Below are 21826 nucleotides of genomic sequence, written 5' to 3'. Positions count from 1 at the left end.
CCAAAGAAATCTAGACTGTAGATGAACTTTTTGTAGAAAAGTCAAAGAAAAATGAGAACAAGTTTTAACCACTTAGATGCCAGTTCAAGGGCTGCATGGTGGTGTAGTGGTTAGCACTAGTGAGAAGGCCCTGGTTTGAATCCCAGCTTTCTGTGTGAAGTTTGCACGTGTTCTCCGGGAACTCAGTTTTCCTTCCACAGTCCAAAACACGCTTCATGAGTTCATTGGTGACTCTAAATGTGTGTAGATGTGAGAGTGTGGTGTTGCAACAAACTGGCCTGTTCAGAGCGTATAGGCTCCAGCAACCCTGTGAACCTGAAAGGATTCAACAGTTCTGAAAATGGATGAAGACATTGACTGTACTGTTTTCTTCCAGTAAAATAATGTAAATTTAGTCACCATTCTTTCGTGATATGGATGTAGTCGGTGAGCAGTGATTGGTGTAAATCAGTATGAATCGTTTCTATGGCAACAACTCTCTCCAATCAGGAGTGAGATTGTTGGAAGGCCACACCCCTCTATTGAAAGTGGGTTCCGAGGAATCTGTCAATCAAATGTTTAGTACGTTTGACATGAGGCCACATACTTTTATTGAGGCATCTGATTGGTCAGATTACAGCTTGAATAACTTTCTCTTCAAAAAAAGAAAAAAATGAGGATTGTCAAGAAAATCTTAAAAAATTATTAGAGCCAGAAAGGTTATTCTGATAAATAGAAGTAGTAAAAACTGTTTATTTCTCTATAGAAGTCTATGGGATTTTGGCTTCTTGGAACCAGCAGGTACTTCCTGTGTGGAACATGAGGGGGGAGGAGTCACTCAGTCCAGTTCTCGTGTATGACATGTTTTTTTTTTTTATTCAAATGGTTTTAGTTTTAGTTAACTGTCCATCTGGATGAGACATTTGTCCACAGATGTGAACAATGCGTCTGGTTTACTTTAAGCTCCGCCCTCTGCAGTTTGATGTTTCATTTTTGGACGTTTCCCATATCCTAGAAAACCCACACGTTTTTTGATTTTAGCTAAAAACTAAATAATCATAATTAAAAAAAGGAGTGGGAATTTAAGGCAAATTATAATAGGAAAAAAAACATTTTTGAGGTTTTCAACCGTTTCAATATTTGACTTAAACATTTATGATTTATATCATGAGAATAAATTTCTTCAATGAAAGACGCTCTGCAAAACAGTCACTTTATTAATCTAATATTTCCATAAACGAGTCATATTTTCCTGCTTTAATCTGCATCTGTTAAATAATCTAAAAGTAAAATGTGAGTCTAAGGGAATAAAAGTGGAGGAGCCGTGAATACAGGAAATGTCTTTTATTAGTGATCACAACACTGACATCAACACAATTCTCCCTTCTGGTTTGGCTCATAAGTGCAACGAGATAAAAACGAGTTATTTACATTCATGCAAACATAAAAATAGACATCAAACCTGCACAAAAAGGAATTATGCATCATTGTTCCCCTTAAAAACAAAAAAAGGATCCAGTGCAGCTTAAAGATGGATGATGGAGAAGCAGGAAGTTCTCCGTCCCGTGATTGGTTAGTATTTGCAGTGAGGTTAGTTTGAGGGTGGAGGTTATTTACAGCCGCCGTGCTTCTCGGGTGCTACTGTGGTAGAGCGGGGGGAAGGGGGGGTTCAGTTATGGCTTCTTGGGGTCGGTGAGTCACGGTGCTCCTCCTCTTCATTTGAGCATTCCTGGCGAGGAGACGCAGCTCGCCGGCCTGTCAGTCGGCAAAGCCCTGCGGTTCTCCGAGAACGGGACGGATTTAACGTCAGACCGCGGAGGTCGGCGCCCCCGAATAAACGTGCAGAGGTGTGTTTGCCCTCAAAAGAGCGGCAATAAACCCAGTTTAACCCGACAAGTCTCAGTTTAGAACGGCTCATGACTGAGCGGGAAAGTGACTAAGACAACTTTCCACTGTCCTTCCTGCTGTTTTTGTTTGTGTTTATTTGCCCATAATAACTTGTGAGATTTTTTTTTCTGCATCAGCTTAAAGTGACGCTGAAAGTCTGAAGTCTGCCCGTTTGTAACTGCGTGGTTAGAAACCAAACCTGCAAAATCTACCAGATCGACGCTGCAAAGAAACGATCAGAAACTGAAGTCGAGAACAGACGAGAAATTTAGAATCAAAACACAGAAAATCGTTGCAGCGGCTGTAAGTGCACGGTTCAGAAAACAAAGGTTAAAGGTCAGCAACTGGCTTTGGTAGCTTTCTGATCAAAAAGTTGAACTCAAAGCATAATAACGTTTTCCCATTTTTCCCATCATTCCATATTCTCAGTGACTTTAAGGGTTTGACTCCGACAGAATCAGAAATAAATACGTTCATAAAAACGGTCCATTCATCTCCCACACTCATAAACTCTCAGTGGCGTTGCAGAAGTAAAGCTGCGTCCCGACAGAGAACACCTCAGAACCAGGACGCTCTGCAGACTCTGACGTGGCGGCGGGACGCCTGCCCGTCCGTCTGGGCCCGGCTCCCTCGCCGGTTAGGACGTCAGCTTGGAGTAGTTGGGTGGAGAGAAGCGTCTGCGCAGGTACTTGAGGATGTAGAGCGGCAGGCAGCTGACCAGCGTGATGGCGGTCACCTTCCACAGGAACGACACGGTGGTGATGAAGTAAATGTCTGCCACAGAAGCAGAGGAGGCGGTCACAACACAAACGACGCTCAAACTCGGACACAAAAAAACTCACAAACGACTCGTACGGTCAGACGTTCATTCAGGGTTTTATGCTAACGCTCACATTTGACCATAATGTCAGATTCTCATTTCTGTCTCCAAAAAGTCTCAATTTAGTCTCATCTCATCGGGTCACATCTGGGACTAATTAGAGACAACATTGAGAGAAAACACAACATTTTGATTTTCTTAAATTAAACTGAGTAACCATTACACATCAATGTTCTCGTTGTGAAATGTTCTCATATAGCCTTAAGACTTCATCTTCTTTTTAAGGAGGAGCCAGTGGGTTTTTGGGTTGTCTGGCCGTGTGGAAAGTCGTAGAAGGGAGTGGCTTAACCCTGGAGGTGTGTCATGCAGTTCTCGTACAGACAACTCAAAGGACGTCATGAAAATGGAACGTACCTTTGTGGCGTGTGGTAAGTGTATTGTTAGTATCCGTAAGGCTAATGGAAGTTTCATGAGTCTTAGTCCACACTAGTCGTTTTAAGGTACATCTTGTGGATCGATGTCAGTCCAATGGTGGAAAATGGGCAAATTTGAACGTGCCGCCCAAAGAGAGCGGATTTATAACGTCAACAGCACTAACAGGATTTGGGGGGGAGTGGTCAAATGTAAAGGTCTCTCACCTAATTCACCCTCGACTCTTGCATGCAGTTGAAGTGTTGCTAAGACCTGTTGCCCGCAGCACGCCCATAGATAAAAATGTGCATGAACATTCTCTCCCTATGGGTTCACCAAGTGGTCTATGACTTTTGCCCCGATAACATTTGACAGTTTCTTGAATTGTTGTTAAGTTGGTATTTCTTTTCTTCTGCTCCCCCTAGTGGTAGAAACGTACATTGCGGTCATTTCTTTAAATAACCATAACTCGGCACAGGAATGGGCCAGAAACTTGCTTTTTTTTCCCCAAACATCCTTACATTATTTTCTCTTCATCCAAATTCATCCCCTACCCTCCAATTGAAGGGGAATTTGAAGGGAAAGGGGGTCTGAAATAGCTTTTTAAAGGTTACAGCGAATGGACTTTGAGTTCTGGATCCCTTCGCCGGTAGGGCGAGCCGGGTTGTGCAGAGGAGAAACACTTTTCTTCATGTAAGTGAGCTCTGAAGCACAGAAGTTTACATTTCAATGTAAGTAATCACTTTTTATATTAGCATGACTGTTTTTAAAGCTATAAAACCGATGTCGTGTATTTCTATTGATGATGTCATCGAGTGGGAGTGACCTCTGAATTTGTATAACTCTGAATGTAGGGAGAAGCTGTAGTATTTGTATTTAGGGTGGAAGACTGTAGTTTTTCACATAAAAAACCCTAAACAGTCCAACTAAACTCTCCTTCTGTGCCCCACATTAGCCCTCCCCACTCCTGAGATCCAAACAATGCCTCTCGTCTCCGTTCTTGTGCGTCGGCTCACACTGTTCTGAACGCACTACAGAGAAAATAAAACTTGCACTAAACTCAACCCAACGCCTCTGAAGTCTATTTCGGTTTGATTTGAGGAGGGAAACAGCAGGAGGAAAGGTTAACACTTGACCACATGCCAGTCATGATCGTTGGTGGTTGAGATTGTCGGCTGAAAATGGAGCTCCACCCCACATAAAGCTGAAAATAAAGACATGGAGAGCTGTTGGTCAGAGGACGGCAGGAGGATGATTGTTGTTTTTAGGAATCAGGCAACAGCAGAAAACAACAAAAGAAGATTTTTTTTTCCTGTTTCTGCTTTGACCTCCACAAACTCTGACAGGAAACAAAGCGGGCTGCTGGCATTTCCTCCGATACCGAACTCCAGTTGTCGATATTCTCACCTTTACCCCCTGATATCCTGCATACCACAGCTTTTATTGCGCCGCGGAGACCCGGCTCCGCCCCCCACGGCGCTGATGCTGACGTACCGGCTCAAGGCCGGCCAGAGCCCGCCGCCCCCCCGGCATTCAGACGAGAGCGCTCACCGATGAACTCGTGCAGGAACACCAGCGAGGCGATGTAGCACGCCAAGCTGAGCAGCTCCGCCACGATCATGAACCAGTGCCACGTCTGCACGGTCAGCGCCACCATCAACAGCTCCGTCAGGATCAGGGAGGTGAAGGAGATGGCCACGATGTGGACGAACTCCGACTCGAAGAGCAGCAGCGCGCCGTACATGATGATGCTGCCTGAGGAAGAGGAGGGAAGAGCGAAGGTCACACCTGCAGCCTGCAGCTCTCAGCCTCCTGACAGAACCAAGTAGTAACTTTTCAGTGAGACTTAACAACTTGTTTTAGGATGATAAGTCTTAATTATCTTCTTTAGCCGTTCAATCTTGAAAACATCTTATTTTCTCTGATAAAATAAAATTAAAATGATATTTTAAAGCAGAGGTTTTACTTGTGAGCATTAAGTGTTGGAAGAGACAGGCTTGCATGATCAAAACTGGAATGTTTTATTATAATTATTTCTGTTAATCTATAAAAAAAAAAAATTAATCAAACTTTTGAATTGTGATGAATCACAATTAATTGCAATGTTTTACGAGGCAAATTTTATATGACAATATGCAGCTTTTGAATAAAAATAAGACTTTTTATCTTCATTTTTATCATCTGAAACTTTTGATTTAAAAAGTGTTAATTCAGATATCCCAGAAGTGTGATCTGTGAGCACAAAACATATCAACAGAGAGAGAATCAGAACTCTAAAGACTTAAGTCTGCAGAATTACTCCAAGAAAACAGAGATGGTGACAAACAGACATACATGGTTCTGATTGGCTGCAGTATAGGTCTCGTCACAAATCCCAAACGTTCTAGATCCCACATTACACTGCTTTCTTTAAAACAAATGTTTTCCTTCGTCATCTACTAAAAAACAAGCAGTGAGAGGTGAACTTTCTCTCTGAACTGATGCTTTATTTAACTTATCGTGATGATCAGCGTTTATACGCTTTCCATTGCCTCTGCAGTCAAGGCTCAGCAAAGCGTTGCTGTGTTACCGTGACAACGCTTCGGACCCCAGATCAAATAATCTGCTTTTTTTTGAAAAAGCAATCAATCTTTTTCTTCATGAGGTGTAATTAATTTGCGTTAATAATTATCAACACGTTAATTCTATTTGATTAATCGCGTGTGCTAACATGACAGGCCTAATTATAATTAAATGTGTAATCTTAGTTTTATTTTAAGATCATTACAATGTACTGTATGGTGTAGTACTCTTATTTTAACATCTAATATTTGAATTACCAGAAGAACATACCTAAATTTAAAGGTTTATTGCTGATCTAAAAAATGCATACTGGTCCTTATAGGGCAGGACAACACAATGTATTTTAAGATTTTTTTTTATTTAAAACAAATATAAAATATCTGGAATTCTACTTTTTTTTAACTTGTTTTTAGAGGGACATATTTTAAAGGGTGAATCTCAAACGTAAGTGGAGCTGAAGTTCAGAACTCACCACTTTACAAGGATTTAAACAGAAAGTCTGGATTATAAAGCGTTACAAAAACAAACACATTATTATTATTATTTACAATATGAGCCATACAAAGTCCTAAATATAAGGATTTTGTTCTATTTTTGCTCACAGAACTTTAAAAATAACCGATAATCCACCAGGTCTGACAGTTAAATATACTGAATGTTGTCGGCGTTCACTGGAGGGTTCAGGTGGAGTTCTCTTCAAACTGTGATGGTGTTTTCTTAGAACGGAGGAATCTCAGCGTGCAGCAAAGCAAAGAGCAAACACCGTCCTGAAAGAAGTGAATGTCGGGAGACGGACAGCAGCTTGTGTTGTGACAGAAACCTGTGGAGGGATTGTGGGTGTGGCTTCGTAAACAGCTTTTCAGCGTTAACGGTCCGTGTTGGAAAGTTCCCTCGAGTTTGTAGAAAAATAAAAGAGTGTGTGGGCCGTCTGCAGAAGCTACTTAAGCTGGTTGGAAAAATGTGAAGAGGAATTAATGCAAATCCCGTTTGGTGACAGAAGAGAATAAACGCCTTTTTGGACACATTTGGAAAGAATTAACCTTGTGAATTTTACTAAAACATTCAATTTGATTTTTTTTGTTAGATTAACTTCTTCAAAGGTGACTAAAAAAGTTAAGATTATTTTTTTATCACTGATTTTTTTTCCAGTTTATTTTCTAACGTTAACTCTCCTGATTAATGCATGTTTTCTTTGATAAAAACAGACTTCAAAAGACTTAAAATTACACAACTATCATGTTTGTGACACTTCCATCGTTTTACGTGGAGTTTAACCCTTTAACACTGGAGCTTTAGCTTCAATGTTCGAGGACATTTCTTCAGAGTTTTCTGAAAATCCTCATTTAGGCTCCAGTATGAAGTTATAATATGAAATTCCAGTTCCTGCTGATTTCTCTGGCCCACAAAGTAAACTCTGCAGCTTCCTGAATGAAGCTGATTTAAAAAATAACATGCTAGGAGCAGTTCTTCACGTAAACACTAGGTGCCTCCTCACACAAAAACTTGTTTCCACTGAGCGGTACAGTCTGGTACGGTCCAGTTAATTCTGTCGAGTAAAATGTATTGGTGAAATTACAATGAGATTGTCAAGAGCATACAGTGTTACATGGATTGTCAAAGGGAGAAATTCCAGTAATTGTTCTGCCTCTCCTGGATGGTGTCTCAGTTTGGCCACTAGGTGGCGATTGTGCGATAACTTTACACCTTATTCCAGTAGAAGAAAGAATGAGCAAAAAAACTGTTTTAGACCACAAATGGTTACTTTAAAAATGTTTGTTTAAGAGTTTGGAAAATTCATGGCTGGGAGTTTATAAAGATGTTTAAGTCAACCGAGCGTTGAAATCCCATTATACGTTAGCATTAGCCGTCCTATGGGAAATCCCATTATACGTTAGCATTAGCCGTCCTATGGGAAATCCCATTATACGTTAGCATTAGCCGTCCTATGGGAAATCCCATTATACGTTAGCATAAATCTAGTGGACTTTAGCTTTATGAGTTAGATCAATCTCCACTTTTATGGATTGAATATTGATCTGTTAAGCTTAGATCAATTAAGTTAAATCGATTTATCAACTCAGCCCTAGTCAGTGAAGTAACCTCAGTTATTAACCTCAAATTGGTGGGATTATTTTTACTTTTAAAACGTTATTTTTTTTATTGCATGCTAAAAACCCCAATATTTATGCAAGTTAAGTTTGCATAATCGTCAGTGGATGCTAGCTTGAAGTCAGCTGTGTTCTGGACATAGCTTGTTTGGTGCCTCTAGAGGTCACAAGGGAAATTACCACTCCAGTTTTACCCCAAACGAAAGTTTAAAAAAAAACTTACAATAAATGTATTTTGTATTTTAAACTTTTTCATTATTAAATTCTATAGAATAATTTAAAACAACCTTTCTGCCGTTTGCAGGCGATGTCTTACCTTGATAAATACTTATTAAGACCCATATTAAGAAGGTCTTGAAGCTCAGCGGTCGGCCCTGTAGGAGGAGAAGCAGAACGATGAACGGACTGAAGGCGGCGGCACGCTAGCATCAGCATTCTGCACACCTTCAGCAGGTCCTTATATAACTCTGGGTACAGCATGGCCACCTCCGACTTCACATCTTTGTCCAACACCAGTGAGAAGACGGGGAACATGGTGTAGACGGTGGAATAACTGCAGCAGACAAAATATAAATCAGTGGAGGAGCACATGTGCACAACTCAGCACAAGTTCAGATTTTTTCCCCCCGTCTTGAATTTCAGCGAAGCTTTCAGGCGCAGAGGAAATGCCGGGGGAGCGAGGACGCCAAATGCTTCGCTGATAAGTCATCGAGATCCCTCGTCTCACCCGATAATCAGGAATCCTTGGTAGAGCGGGACCGAGGCGAAATAGAAAACGGAGGAGAAAACCGCCTGGGGGGGAAGGAAGACAAAATCAATGAGCAGAAATCACAAAAGAATCAAAAACACAAACAGAGAACTTTTGATTTCTGGACATTGGATTTGAATCCAGTCCTCCCTCCGCCGCAGCAGCCACTGCTGACTCATCAGCTGAAGGCTGCGGAGCTGTCAGACGGTCAGCCTCGACCACATGGACTCCAACCAGACAGGTTGCAGCTGCAACTGCTGCTGATCTGAGACATGCGGAGGCGGGCCGCCATTAGCGGCCGCCGTCCGTGAAGCGGTGAGTCACGGGGGTCAGACCGGGACATGGGAAGAGACCAGGAATGCTGTGGAGTGTGTGTGTGTCACGGCGATAAAAGTGATAAAAAACATATTAGACTGAAGTGTTTTCGTACATGTTCAGAGCAAACGTCTTCATACCTGCATGGTGCTGATGCATAAGCTCCTGTGGATGACGAACTGGCTGAGGGCCGCCGAGCGCTTGTAGCTGTTCCGCCCGTGGACCATCAGCAGACGACCCAAATGTTTGAACTGAGTCACGGAGAAGTCGGCCGCCAGGGACGCCTGCTTTCCTTCCTGCCAAACATGCAGCAGAGGTCAGCGGGGGCCGAGCCCAGAAACTCTGCAGGGCCGCAGGAAGCGCTGCGGCAGATGCAGAGTTCAGGGCTGAAGGTTGGCTTCTGCTGTCATGGAAATCGGCGAGAACACACAGCGGCCATAAATTTAGCGGCCGGTAAGACATCACGAAAAACAGCATCCGTGGAGGAATTTGGGGCATTTCCTCCAAAAACTGGAGCTGGGAGTTTCCATAAGGACATCAGCAAAACGTGAAGTGAACTTTTGAAATGACGGACCGTTTTATTTATCGACATCAAAGTCTCTTTTCGTTTTCAATAAATATTTTTATCTATTTTTAAAGCGTTCCCACTGGGGTTTTAATGAGTATTATGATGTTTTTTGCCAAAATCAAACAAAATCTGCCGTTTTCTAGGACATAGTTTCTGCAGAGCGGCAGTAGTTCATTTACCTCTTGAGTTGTGGGCGCGACTGTTGGCCCCGCCCCCCTCCCCATCGCTGAGAACTCATAGTCCGCCTACATCACAAATACAGTCTTCTACCAACATCATTTCTTCGTCTGCCTCGATTTTTGAGCTTAGTTTTCTTCATCTACTACAGGGGTGTCCAACTCAATCGCACGGGGGGTCAAAATCCAAAACACACCTTAGGTCGCAGCCGAACAGGATAAACATTTTTTGAATACACTAAAACTACATGTTAAAAACCTTAAAAACGTAACTTTTTTGACAAGATAACATGGGGACATTAATAACAATAAAATAAAATGATCTGGAGGGCCGGATATAATTACCCAGAGGGCCGGATCCGGCCCCCGGGCCTTGACTTTGACACGTGTGATCTATGTCCGCCATATTTAGAAAAAAGCCACAAGAACATGTTAAAAACACAATTCTCATCAAAGATGTTAGGTCTGCCTTCCTGACATCCCCTAAACTTGAATAGTTCAAATAGCTTAAAAAAACCTCCAACATTTAAAAGCAGGGGTCTCAAAATGGCGGCCCGCGGGCCATTTGCGGCCCCCAAGTCGCCCCAAGGCTCCCCTGCAATAATATGAAAGTTCAACGTCTGCTAAGCAATATTTTCCACACTTCTTTGATGATAGCTTTGCATTTGCTTTGTGATGTTTCAGCTTCCTTTATGTTTAAAACTTGTTAGTGGATCTGGTCGTCAGAGAGGTCCTTAGCAACAGTTGCTAGTTTCGTTAGCTACTGTTGTTTAACGGGACATGCAGAAGATATTACTTAGTATATCATAGACATGAACAAATGTTCAACTCTTGTTCAGTAGACAAAGACAGTTAATACAAAAAGCTATTTTTGGCACAAATGGAACCCCCTACGGTCCAGTCTCAGCCAGACTGCCTTCAGTGGCCCCAAGGTGAATGGAGTCTGAGAACCCTGTTTAAAAGTGTAAAGTTTAATCTCCTTTTATTCTTTTAAGGCCATATCAGGAGTATTTTGGTGTTTTATTTATTGCTTTTGTAGCTTTCTGTTTGGAATATAAACTGACCTACATTCTTGCTCTGCGTTTTCTTTCCACTGGTTTTCCGTTAAGGAGATCTCCCACAGCAGTCCAGATGTTTCTGGCTCAGCTCTTTGGGAATCCACCTGGCGCTCCATCCGCCGCGGGCTTCATGCATTCAACTAAACGCTAAATAATGATGCTTAGAATGAAAATCGGTGGAAAAACCAGCTGTCAGCCTGTAGAGGAGTGTAGTAGAAAGACATGAGACTGAAGACTCTTCAAAGAAGTTTGATTGTTTGGAAGTAACAGATATGATTAATAACCTTGACCTAAAGTCTTAGTCACAACGCCCCCTACGGGTGGATGTGGGCTGTCTGTGGGTGAAAAAGGGGCAAACCTCTACGCAGGGGGCCTACAGGAAATTTAAATGTCCTATATCACTCCAAAAGCATGTTGAATTCAAGCACATTTTTTCTACTAGAATGTTGTCCGACAGGTCATAGTGAACAATACTGAAATAAGTGATTTGCAATGATTTGCGCAGAATTTCCTTTTTTTTCTGCGCACAGCACAAGCTCCAAAACCTTTTAGCAAAAACAGTCTCGCCTGTCAAGCCCTTGAGATCTCCTGAAGCTGAAACATTTTCCTTACTGTCATGCATGGCGGCGGAAGGATGATAATGTGGGCATGTCTAGGAGCTGACACTAAAATCCGGCGACCTTCTTCAGGTAAATGTGATGTTCTCTGTCTGAACGCCAACATTTGGAGAAAGAGACCTGACCTGAAGCTAAGTGGAAATGTCGCGGCCGGTTTAGAAAATAAAACGAAACCTCAACAAACTGAAGAGAGGTTGGGAAGACAAACTTACGCAAAACTGATGAATTTTCACGTAATAAAACCCACAAACTGTTGGTGGTGAAGGTGGATCTTTGGGCCCCAATAATGTTTTCCTTTGGTTTTACTTTGAAAAGTATACTAAAAAGTTGGTGGGAAAGATAAATACTTACCCAAATTTTGTACAATAGTTTCTATTTTCCTTCAAAAAAATGAAAATGTTGCTTTTAACATGTTTGTGGTACTTTTGTCATCATGGAAGACATATACAAAGAAAATTAAGATTAAAATTTTACTTCTGAGTATTTTTTTTAAATCGTAAATCAGGAGCAGACGAAGAAATGCTGAAAGAAAAAGATCACATTTGTTGTAGAAAATAAGCTGATGGATTCGCTATAGACAAATAGATCCATGAACGTCTTTGTTTTCTTCATCTGAGCTGGAATCTGGATCAAACTGTACAACCGGACAGCTCGGTTTTGTTAAATTGGGGTTGTGAGGGGCTGTGAGCTAGTGGGAGAGTGTATGAAAAGAACGGGAAGTGGGGGCGGGGTTGGTCATACATAATTAAAAAAAAACTCCAGGAATGCTTTTAAAATGAATAAAAAGATGATCGGAGTGGGACTTTAACAGGGTGGAAGAAGTCGATTTTTCATTTATACATGACAAAATGTTTCAGAAATTTGCTAAAAAATCTTTTCCTGTAAATCACGTTTCAAAGTCGAGGCCCGGGGGCCGGATCCGGCCCTCAGGGTAATTATATCCGGCCCTCCAGACCATTTTATTGTATTGTTATTAATGACTCGAAGTTATACAATTTTGACAAAATATATTTTTATGGAGTGTAAAATATTGAAAGTTATTTAAGGATTAAGTTTATTCTGTAATGATATTCCTGCCTGTTTTTATTCATAGTGATGTTAAAAAGTTACATTTTTAAAGTTTTAAATATGTAGTTTTTGTGTGCTCAATAAATGTTTATTAAGTGTGTTTCGGATTTTGCCTTCTGTGCGATCGAGTTTGACACCCCTAATTTTTCTTTATTTTAATATCAAATTAAACCCATAAACTGAAAAAATAGAAGCAGAGATTTATGATGCCAAAGAGGAAGGCTGACGGGCTTCATCCTCGCTTCCCATGATCTTCGTTTCCTCTCATTCAGCCTAAAGATCCTCATAAAAAGGATCCTCTGCTCTCGGAGCGCCGCTCAGATCTCAACAGGAAACCCAGAGCGCAGAAAAAGTGCGATGAGACGGACGGCCTTACTTTTCCCTCCACTCCCACTCCACAGTCGGCTTCCTGGATCATGCTGACATCGTTTCCTCCGTCCCCTGGGGGGAGAAGAGAAGCCGTGGAGGTGTCAGGACGCGCCCTGATTAACTGAGACTTTTCTTTAATCAAGAACATGAAATAAAAGCTGCAGCAGCAGTTTGTGGGAGAAACCCAAACGGCTCCCACCACTCACCGACAGCGCAGGTGAGTTTTCCTGTGCGCTCCTGCAGGAGCCGGACGATCTGCGCCTTCTGGGTGGGGGTGCATCGGCAGCAAACCACAGCAGGACACTGGCACGCCAGCTCCATGAACTCGTACTCGTAATACTTCAGACAGACCTGCGAGAACAGGACAGACGGGTGAGCAACGGGTCAGGCCGCAACTCCCAACCGACCTCGGCTGCAGCTCCGCGCGTCATCCACTTCACCTGCAGCTCAACTCCAACTGTGGCGTGGAGGGAGGGGGGTTCTGACCACAGAAACCACTTCCAGAGACGCTACAGTGGATGTGGTTCCATCATTGTGCGTCGTTCTGGGTTTCATAAAGTGGAACTCACCTCGAGCGAGTCTCCCGATATCACCAGAGCGCAGTCGTGCTTTCTCCTGAAGGCGTTGAGCTCCAGGTGGGCTTCGCCTCGGGTTGTCACCTGTGGCAGACCGCAGTTAGAGACGCACGCGAGAGCAAACACGCTAGAATCTGTCAGTTGAGCGATTAACCCTTTAATACCGGAGCTCCAAGGTTTATGTTCTTTGATTTACTGTTATTTTGAATTTGTTAGCACGATCAACGTCATTGAAGTAGATTTTGAAGGAGAAAAGCGGCGTGAGCCGCCGCTTTTCTCCTTCAAAATCTACTTCAATGATGTTGATCGTGTTAACAGTTAAAAAGTTACAGTGAAAATGTTTCCACTCAATAAACACAAATAATCCAATTTAATCCAGGAATTCATATCAGCAAGAACAACTCTTCACTTCAGTTTAAAGATATTTTATAAATCTACGAGAAGAAATTAGACGTTTGTGCTTTAGAACCTACATTTTTACCATTTTATTTATAATCTGATTTTGAAGGAAGTTTTATTTTGAAAAGCTAGTGAATTTTCTCCACCACATGCGACTCATTCTTCACTTTTAAGTCTCTCGTATCCAAAATCCATCTGGTTCATTCTTAAAGAGACAGCTCCAAACACTAAATTTAAACTTATTTGGAAAGAAAAAAAAGCACCTTCACCTTCAAAATAAAAGAAATCTGCATTTATCAGACTAAGATTAGGAGTCTTTACTCCAAATATGGATTTACTGTTCCAACAGACCATAATAATAATGCAGAATAGTCAGCAACCAGCTGTCTAATGTTACAAAGATGTTGCTAACAAAGAAAATACCAGTTTTATTGACTTTTTATGTTGGACTTATTTGTTGCATATTAATCTTTTCTTTACCTTTCACATTTCACATTTTAATGGTTCCTGCAGGAAATCAATTAAAGCAGCTGCAGGTATTTTACAGAAGATAAAGATCACCTTTATCCTCAACAAAAAAAAAATTGGAGGCTTAAAAAAAAATAAAATAAAAAAATAAGTTCCCTTGAGCCTCATTCGGACCGGTCCATGAAAATATTTTCTAACATTAAACCGTTCTGTGGGCCCAATCTTGTTTTTGGTTGAAAAAGACTAATATAACCAGCAACCCTAACAGTTAAAGCTTTTTTTGTGTGTTTTAAGCTTTACCACTTGAGGTGTTTTTGTCAAAACCTACAACGTTCTTTGACACGATCAACGTGAATTAGCTGATCTGCAGAAAACAAATGCAACACATCACTAAAATAAAGTAATTTTCTCCATGGCAAAATAAGCTGATTCATAAAGGGTTGAAGCTAACTGCAGTCAAACGTAAACACTGGTTTAGAGCTAAAGCTCTAATTTAAAAGTCTTAAGTTTTACAAATCTTTTGTTAATATCCCTTTTGGAATTAATTACCTTATTTGACACATTTTACGCTAATCCAGAACACTAAGCTGGTTATTCACATTAAAAAGTTTTAAGTAACGTGGCTGCAACTCTGAAATCTTGTGGAATTTCAGCTTCCAGTTAATGATTTTCAGTCGCCATCTTTTCTGCCACCAGGTCGTCTTGTGTAAAGCTGGGAAAAACAAGTCTGACAATGTCTGGAGTAGACGGAGTTTAAGGTTGAGAGTCACCTGAGAACCAAAACCTTCACCTAATGTTGTTCATAGTTTTCAAGGTCAATTAAAGTAAAAATCAAAGAGTAACGGGAGTTTAAAACATTATTTTAACCCTTTTACACAGAAACACCTCTGTACTACTGCAACTCTTTAACCACAAATTCAACAAATTCTGATTCAGAGAAAAAAATAAACGTTTATCTTAGTAAAATATTTACATTTTTTAATACTACTATAACCATACTTTGCGAATTTCACCTACTGAATGTTATTTTTAAAAATGTAAAGTTCTTAAACTTTTGATTAATGTATTTCAAATACAAATACTTTACAAATACTTTATTTTTATTTCACTGTAACAGTTTTAGAAAAATAGAAGTCAACATAACTTAAAATACATTCCAAATAGCTCACATCTACTGTACATAGAGGGCGGGCCTTCATCTGATTGGTCGAATGTGTAAAGAGCTGCATTGGATTCGTTAGTCCAAACTGCCATGAGATTATGTTAGCGTGTGTAAACATTACATTTCTATTTAAGTATTTATTACAGTTTACGTCGTCTTTTGTGATTCGCATATTGCACGCACTGATATAACAATAACGATAAGTTTGCGATTTATTATCAAACGTTAATTGTAAAATCTATTTTGGGGGGCGACAGAGAGGCAGGAAAACCCCCTTCACAATAAAATCCCAACAACTGTGTCAGGTTCAAATATAGATCTAAAACCTTCTTCGGAAATGCCGTCCCGAGAAGGTTTGAATCTGTCATCGGGGGCCCTGCTCCGGCGCAAACATCCTTCAACTGCTGAGTGTTCACACGTCAGTCCGGATCGGGCCTTCCAGGCGGCGAGGAAGCTACTCCAGATGCTGCAGGCCCAGTCAGCACTCCCCCGCGCTCGCTGCTCCACTGCTCTTTAAGCCGTGCCAACCATTGTTATGCTCTTCCACTTACGGCTTTAGTACGCAAGTCGGAGCCTTCCCATGCGGCAGGAATTCCTTCTGCTCTGGCTCGGCTCCAGAGGGGAAGACAGGAGGGGACGACCAGAGCGGCGAGGGGCTGAAGCATGCTAAACTAATTAGGAAGTGAGCCCTTCGCATGATCCCTCTGGGAGTGGCTCAGATGGTTTCTTCTCCTCGCCGGACTGAGGGGATGTTTGTTGTCCTTGGACGTTTGCAGCGGCGGGAGGTGATTTAGAGCGACCTCTTTATCAATCGCTGCACTTACCGGTCTGAAGATGTGGATGTCCTGGGTGCGGGTGATCAGATGAGCGTTTTTGGCCGTGCACGTGGCCGTCTCGAGCTTGTCTCCTGTTAGCATCCAGACCTGATCGGAGAGACAAACATCAGACACAAACGTGTTTATCTCACACCGATTACTGATTTCATCAAGCAGCTTGTGATGAATGACTTTCAGAGCTCTGCTGCCGTCTGCGGAGCTCGAATTTCACCTTAAAATCATTATTAGGAGTGTTCTGACTTTTCTGGGTTAAAAACAACCAAAAAGTTAATTGATGCCAACAGCTGCCCAGAGAATCATTAGTAAGTATCTACGAGGTTTCAGGAGAATTCGCTGTTTATCCATCATGTGGAGTTCTGCAGGGCTCCACTATTGGCCTCCTTTTTTTAAATAATCAATTTCAACGTTAATTCACATTTTGAAAGTTCAAAAAGTGGCTGTGGGGATGATCCGTACGCATTTGGAAGACCAGAGAGGGATAAAACGTGAAGATGCTGGAGATGTGGTCAGAGACCAAAGCTGCTAACCACATCAACAAATGCAGAATCAGTTGATGGAGACCCTCATCCACTGAGGTTCAACCATCTCTAAATACAGAAAACCTATCGCCAGGTGAAATCTTTCTCAACGGATGCTACAAAATCTGCATCAAGAGCACTCACTAGAAGTGTGGGACGTGATGTGGGTCTACACCTGCAGCCACAGAAACCTTCACGGGCAGCGTCACCAAGGCCTTCGAGGAGTTAAGGAGGTGTGATATTGTACATTTTATGCACTGTTTTTTGCAAATTTAGAAACAAATATACAAAAATGTATATATACAAAAAGACAGATATTGAAAATTTAACGTCTTCTGCTTTAGGGGCAAAAGCACACATTTACAGGACATTCTCTGACCTTTTCAGAGTCAATGAGAATAAAAGTCCAGGCGGACACTCTGAGGCTTAGGTGTTAAAGGGCTAAGGAACTACAATGTAGCTTTTGTGATGACGCGACATAGGAGAGACTCAGAAAAGCACATAAGAAGTGCTTTCAGATGTGTTAATACAAACGTTCTAACGAGTAAAGAGTTTTTTCCTGTTTGTAAACACAACAATCGTTTCTTTACGTTTGTCCTGTTGCTTAATTTCTGCCTTGTTTACATCACGCGACTTCTGGCTACGGCGGCCATTTTGGTCCAGTTATTCCACTCGAACACTGTTTCTCTCTCTTGGCTTCAGGACCAATAGCTAAAATTTCAGTTTTATCCTTGTTGAGCTGCAGAAAATGATTTGCCATCCATGTTTTCACGTCTAAAATACAGTTAAAAAGTGCTTCCATTGGCCCAGCTATGTACAGCTGGGTGTCATCAGCGTAGCTGATGTTGTGCCCCCAGGGGAAGCATGTAGATGTTAAAAAGCAAGGGGCCAAGGATGGAACCCTGAGGCACACCACATTCATTTTCATGGACCCCAGAGAAGTAAGTAACCATGCTTACCAGACCAGATTAAACCACCTGACAACAGGACCCTGAAAGGCTTTAGAGTCTGTTTAACAGGATCAGGTGATCAGCAGAATCAAAAGCAGCACTTAGATCTGAGATCTGACCTTAATCTGAGGGACACCTGATGATATTAACAATATCTAACAGTGCAGAGGTTTGTTCTAAAACCCGATTGGTTTATCTCAAAGATGTTGTTTTGTGAGAGAGTTGGTAGCTAGCATTGCCATCCACCAAGGACCAGCCCTGGGCATAGGCGAGCTAGACGGTCGCCTAGGGCATCATCTGCAGGATGGGGCGCCAAATTGCAATGAATCACGTTTCGCCGAGGGCGCCATGCAACCCAGCCAACTCTTTCCGTGCTAAACCTGCTGGTTAACTTCACTGGTTCTTTAACATTATTTATTCACACCCCTTCATGTTACCTTCATGTTCACATCAGGCCCTTTTTCTCCCATCATCCACCACTCCTGTCAGATATGCTACTACTATACGCTCGTCCAGATCCAGCGTCCACACCTTGATGCCCGCATTGCGGAGGATCTCCAGCGTGGGCCTGACGTCGGTCTGGAGTTGGTCCTCCACCCCGGTCAGACACAGCAGCTCCATCTCCATCTCCAGACTCTCGATCACCGTGGCAACCTTCAGCGAGCGGTCGTGGACGCTGAGCTTGGCCTGAACGTACCGCGCCTGGGGGGGGGGGATGGAGCAGATATCAGGAATCTGGGGTGCAACACAACCGCTACTGCTCGCTCAGCAAACGCGTCTACAGACTAAACAACAATCCAGCTAACGCTGCGTTTGCGCCTCAGCCTAAATGTACATTTTCTTCACAGCTGTGAAAGTTTTCCAGCGTCCGTCTGAACGGGGCAGACATAATCAAGCGGTTAACGCCCATCTTCAGAGCTCCGGGGCAAATTGAGAGTGAGATAAAGCAAAAACAATCTGAGGGTGACTCACGCAGGAAAACAAACCGAGCGTGTGACTCAGTTGGTGAGTCACCGCTGCCCACCAGATCTGCTGGCTCAATTATACGCTGCAGTTATGCGCCTGAGGCTCACAACTGCAGGGGAGACGGCCCTGCCCTGCTCAAACAATGACTGGGGCCTTGTGTGTGTGTGTGAGTGGGTGGGTGGGGTGGGAGAACTGCCGGGGGTCAGAGGTCACTCGGATTGCCAAGAAACACACTGACATTTAGAAATACATGTAGAGTATCAATCAGAGCTTGTCAGACAGAAGCAGCAGGAAGGAGTTTTAGTTTCATGATTCTTGTTGCCGTGAGACATTTTTCAGTCTGAACTTTTTCTATTTACAAAGTAATAAAAATAAGATACAAACCTAATTTAGGAATAAATTAGTTGAAAAAGAGTGAAATCTATTTTTAATCCCACTCTTTAAAGTTTAACCCAAATAATTTACATTATTGACTAAATACAAGGTATGATAAACTATAGAAGTACCAATAATGTATTAATTCCACTGCAGATATTGGATTCAGCACTATATATTATTAAAATAAGTTAATATATGACAGTGTTCCTTGATTAAAATTAGAAATCACTGTTACAAACTCCTATTGTTAACTTTTATTTGCTTAGAATTTGAAAATAAATTATTTTTTAAATCTTTATAATCTGATAAAACATTTTTTAGTATTTTTATTTATTCTTGTGCATTTTTGAGCTCATCTTTTAACTTATTCCAGAGTTTGGTGACTCACAGTGACATAAAGAATCGTATCTTTGTGTTTCTTATCAAGTTGTTTCCTACATCCTCTCAGTTTGTAGCCTCTGTCACTTTTAGAGTGTTGAATTCTTCTGCTTTTCTATTGGCTCTGTATAAATTCAAATCTGTTTGTATAGTACTTTTCCTGTTACAAAGCGTGTCAAAGTGCTTTCTAAGACAGAAAATACTAGTTGAAATCATAATAATAAATACATCAAATTAATTATTAGTAAAAATGTATAAAATCAAATTAAAACATGAAGAAGTAAAGAATATGTAAAATGATGAGTTTTAAGTTTTTGTTAAAAACCTCCACAGTGGATGAAGCCCTCACATCCTCAGGCAGGCGAGGTCTTTAGTGCTGAAATGTGGCCTCACTGGGGGGTTTAGTTCTGACTTTTGGGACCTCCAGCAGACCTGCACCTGAGGACCTGAGGGCTCTGGGAGGGTCAGCTACTAAAAGTAAATCTGAGAAAAATTAAGGTCCAAAGAAGTTAAGTGATGTAAAAATGATCTTAATAACCAACTTTATGTACAATTCTGATGGTGTGTTTTTGAATATCTGCCACCCAAACGATGATCAAAAACCTTTAATTATGAAAAATGACTTTTCCTAAAATAGTAAAGGCAATTTTTAGTTTAGGGACACAGAGAAATGAAAAAAAAAACATTATTTTTAATAGTTTTTTCTGACTCTAAACCTGCAAATGTCTTTACATTTTCTATAAAAAGGCTATAATAAACATTTTTACACAAACATAAGATTTTTAAAAGCTTTTTTTTTCTTTTTTTTAAGGGAAAATTTGCTTCAAGATGCAAATAAATAAAAACTTTTCATCCACTTTTGGTTTTTGAAATCTCAGTGTTGTACAAAAAAATTAACCTGATGCAGAAAGTCAAATAAATAAATAAACTACAGATGAAAACTAAAACAAAAAAAATAAAAGTACACATTCAAACTAATAAATTGGATAAATAATACTTAAGTGCTAAGAATAATACATCTGTAAAAAGAATGGGGCCGAGCCACAATAATACATTTTGAAGCTTACATTGATCTAATTAGAGACAAAAAGTTTTTAAAGTGAATATTAAAGTTTTATAGAGTATTTGATAGAAGTTAATAAAGGCAATCACGGAGTCCACTTGGTCCCAATAAGGTTAAAAGACCTTCTATCTTCTAGAACATGATGACAGCTGGTGACCGAAGCCCCGCCCACTTTATCAAAGCAGCTCAATTTCAACTTTTTTTTTTTTTTATAAGGAGAAAATATTTATACCAATTGTACAAATTATTACTTGTGCTCTTTCCATTCTTTTATCAGATTCCCTTCTTAGTTTTTATAAACTATTTTTGCGTCATATGAACCAATCTGAGTTAAACTGTGCTGTCGTTTGCTGTGAGATTTTTCCCTTGATTTTATTCTTCTGCATCATTTATTTATTGAGAACTTGCATGAAAAGTTAAGGAGTAAAAAACATTTACCACTAATAGATTCTGCTGGATTCCCTTTTAAAAAATGAGTTTGGTTTTAATGTTCATCATAGAAACACTTCAACTGTGAGAGACGGAATTTAAAGAAAATGTTTTATTTGAAGGTTTATTACTTATTGATTGGCATTAAATTATTTATTTCTCTTTTAAATCCAACATTAAAGATTCATCTCTAATTATTTGGTGTCTTTGTAGTTTAGGACTAAATTTAAAATTGTCTTTATCCAGAAAAAGCTCAAATTATATGTTTTTACCGAGGTTGAAGACAGCCCCCCCTGGTGGTTCCAGTGAGGAAGGACCGTTTTGGAGGCTGAATCCAGCTCCCCGTGATTTAACCGTACCTCAAAGTCCTGATACTGCTCCTCCGTCAGCGACTTCTTAGAGACCACGAGGACCCGCAGACCTTCCCTCGCCATGTTTCCACACTAGGAAAGGAGATAAAAACATCTGCGTCACCCATCAGAAACGCCTCCTCTCATCGTCTCCTTTGACAAACGGTCACCTCCTCCTCCAGCCAGTCGTTGTACTGCACGATGCCCGCCATGACCATGTCAGCACCTTTCATGTAGAAGGTTATCTCCCCCGCAGATTCGTCCTTGAAAGAAAGAATTTATTACTAGAAATCTCTTCACGGTTTGTTCATGAATTCTTTTTTTTATGTTTTCACAGCACTTTTTAATCACTCTTGAAGGAACATTTTCCCCTTTTCTTTTTATTTTAACAAAAATTCTGTGCTGAAGTTGAGACTTTCATGATAGTTTTTTAATAACATTAGACATTTCCCCAAAAATTAGCATTTTAACAGTAAACAATTGCAAAAGCACATACAAATACTTCAATATATATATATATATATATATATATTTAAAAAATAAATACATATTTTTTGCAGTTTTCTATCAAATTTTCTGCTCTTCTTTCCATTTCAACAGATGTTTTGTGATTAAATTGAGGTTTTTGTGCAGTTTTTAAAAATAAAATACAAAAAAACTTGCAAAAT

General features: G+C 40.8%; 1 protein-coding gene across 1 annotated transcript in view; it reads right to left on the bottom strand.

The window, feature by feature from the left end:
- Positions 1-1308: 1308 nt before the first annotated feature.
- LOC112158690 (probable phospholipid-transporting ATPase IIA) overlaps positions 1309-21826 on the bottom strand; it is a 45592-nt gene continuing 25074 nt past the window's right edge. Inside the window, exons 16-28 of the mRNA XM_024292159.1 lie at positions 21329-21421; positions 21168-21251; positions 18126-18296; positions 16115-16213; positions 13256-13345; positions 12893-13037; positions 12694-12758; positions 8971-9126; positions 8495-8559; positions 8212-8320; positions 8084-8141; positions 4649-4852; positions 1309-2640 (exon numbers count right to left, since the gene is read on the bottom strand). Coding sequence (XP_024147927.1) covers positions 2504-2640; positions 4649-4852; positions 8084-8141; positions 8212-8320; positions 8495-8559; positions 8971-9126; positions 12694-12758; positions 12893-13037; positions 13256-13345; positions 16115-16213; positions 18126-18296; positions 21168-21251; positions 21329-21421 — 1476 coding nt within the window. The 3' untranslated portion in view covers positions 1309-2503. The remainder of the gene's footprint in view (positions 2641-4648; positions 4853-8083; positions 8142-8211; positions 8321-8494; positions 8560-8970; positions 9127-12693; positions 12759-12892; positions 13038-13255; positions 13346-16114; positions 16214-18125; positions 18297-21167; positions 21252-21328; positions 21422-21826) is intronic.

The sequence above is a fragment of the Oryzias melastigma genome, linkage group LG7 (genome assembly GCF_002922805.2).
Source record: "Oryzias melastigma strain HK-1 linkage group LG7, ASM292280v2, whole genome shotgun sequence".
NCBI classification, from domain to species: domain Eukaryota; kingdom Metazoa; phylum Chordata; class Actinopteri; order Beloniformes; family Adrianichthyidae; genus Oryzias; species Oryzias melastigma.
This window is presented reverse-complemented; position numbering and strand designations above follow the sequence as displayed.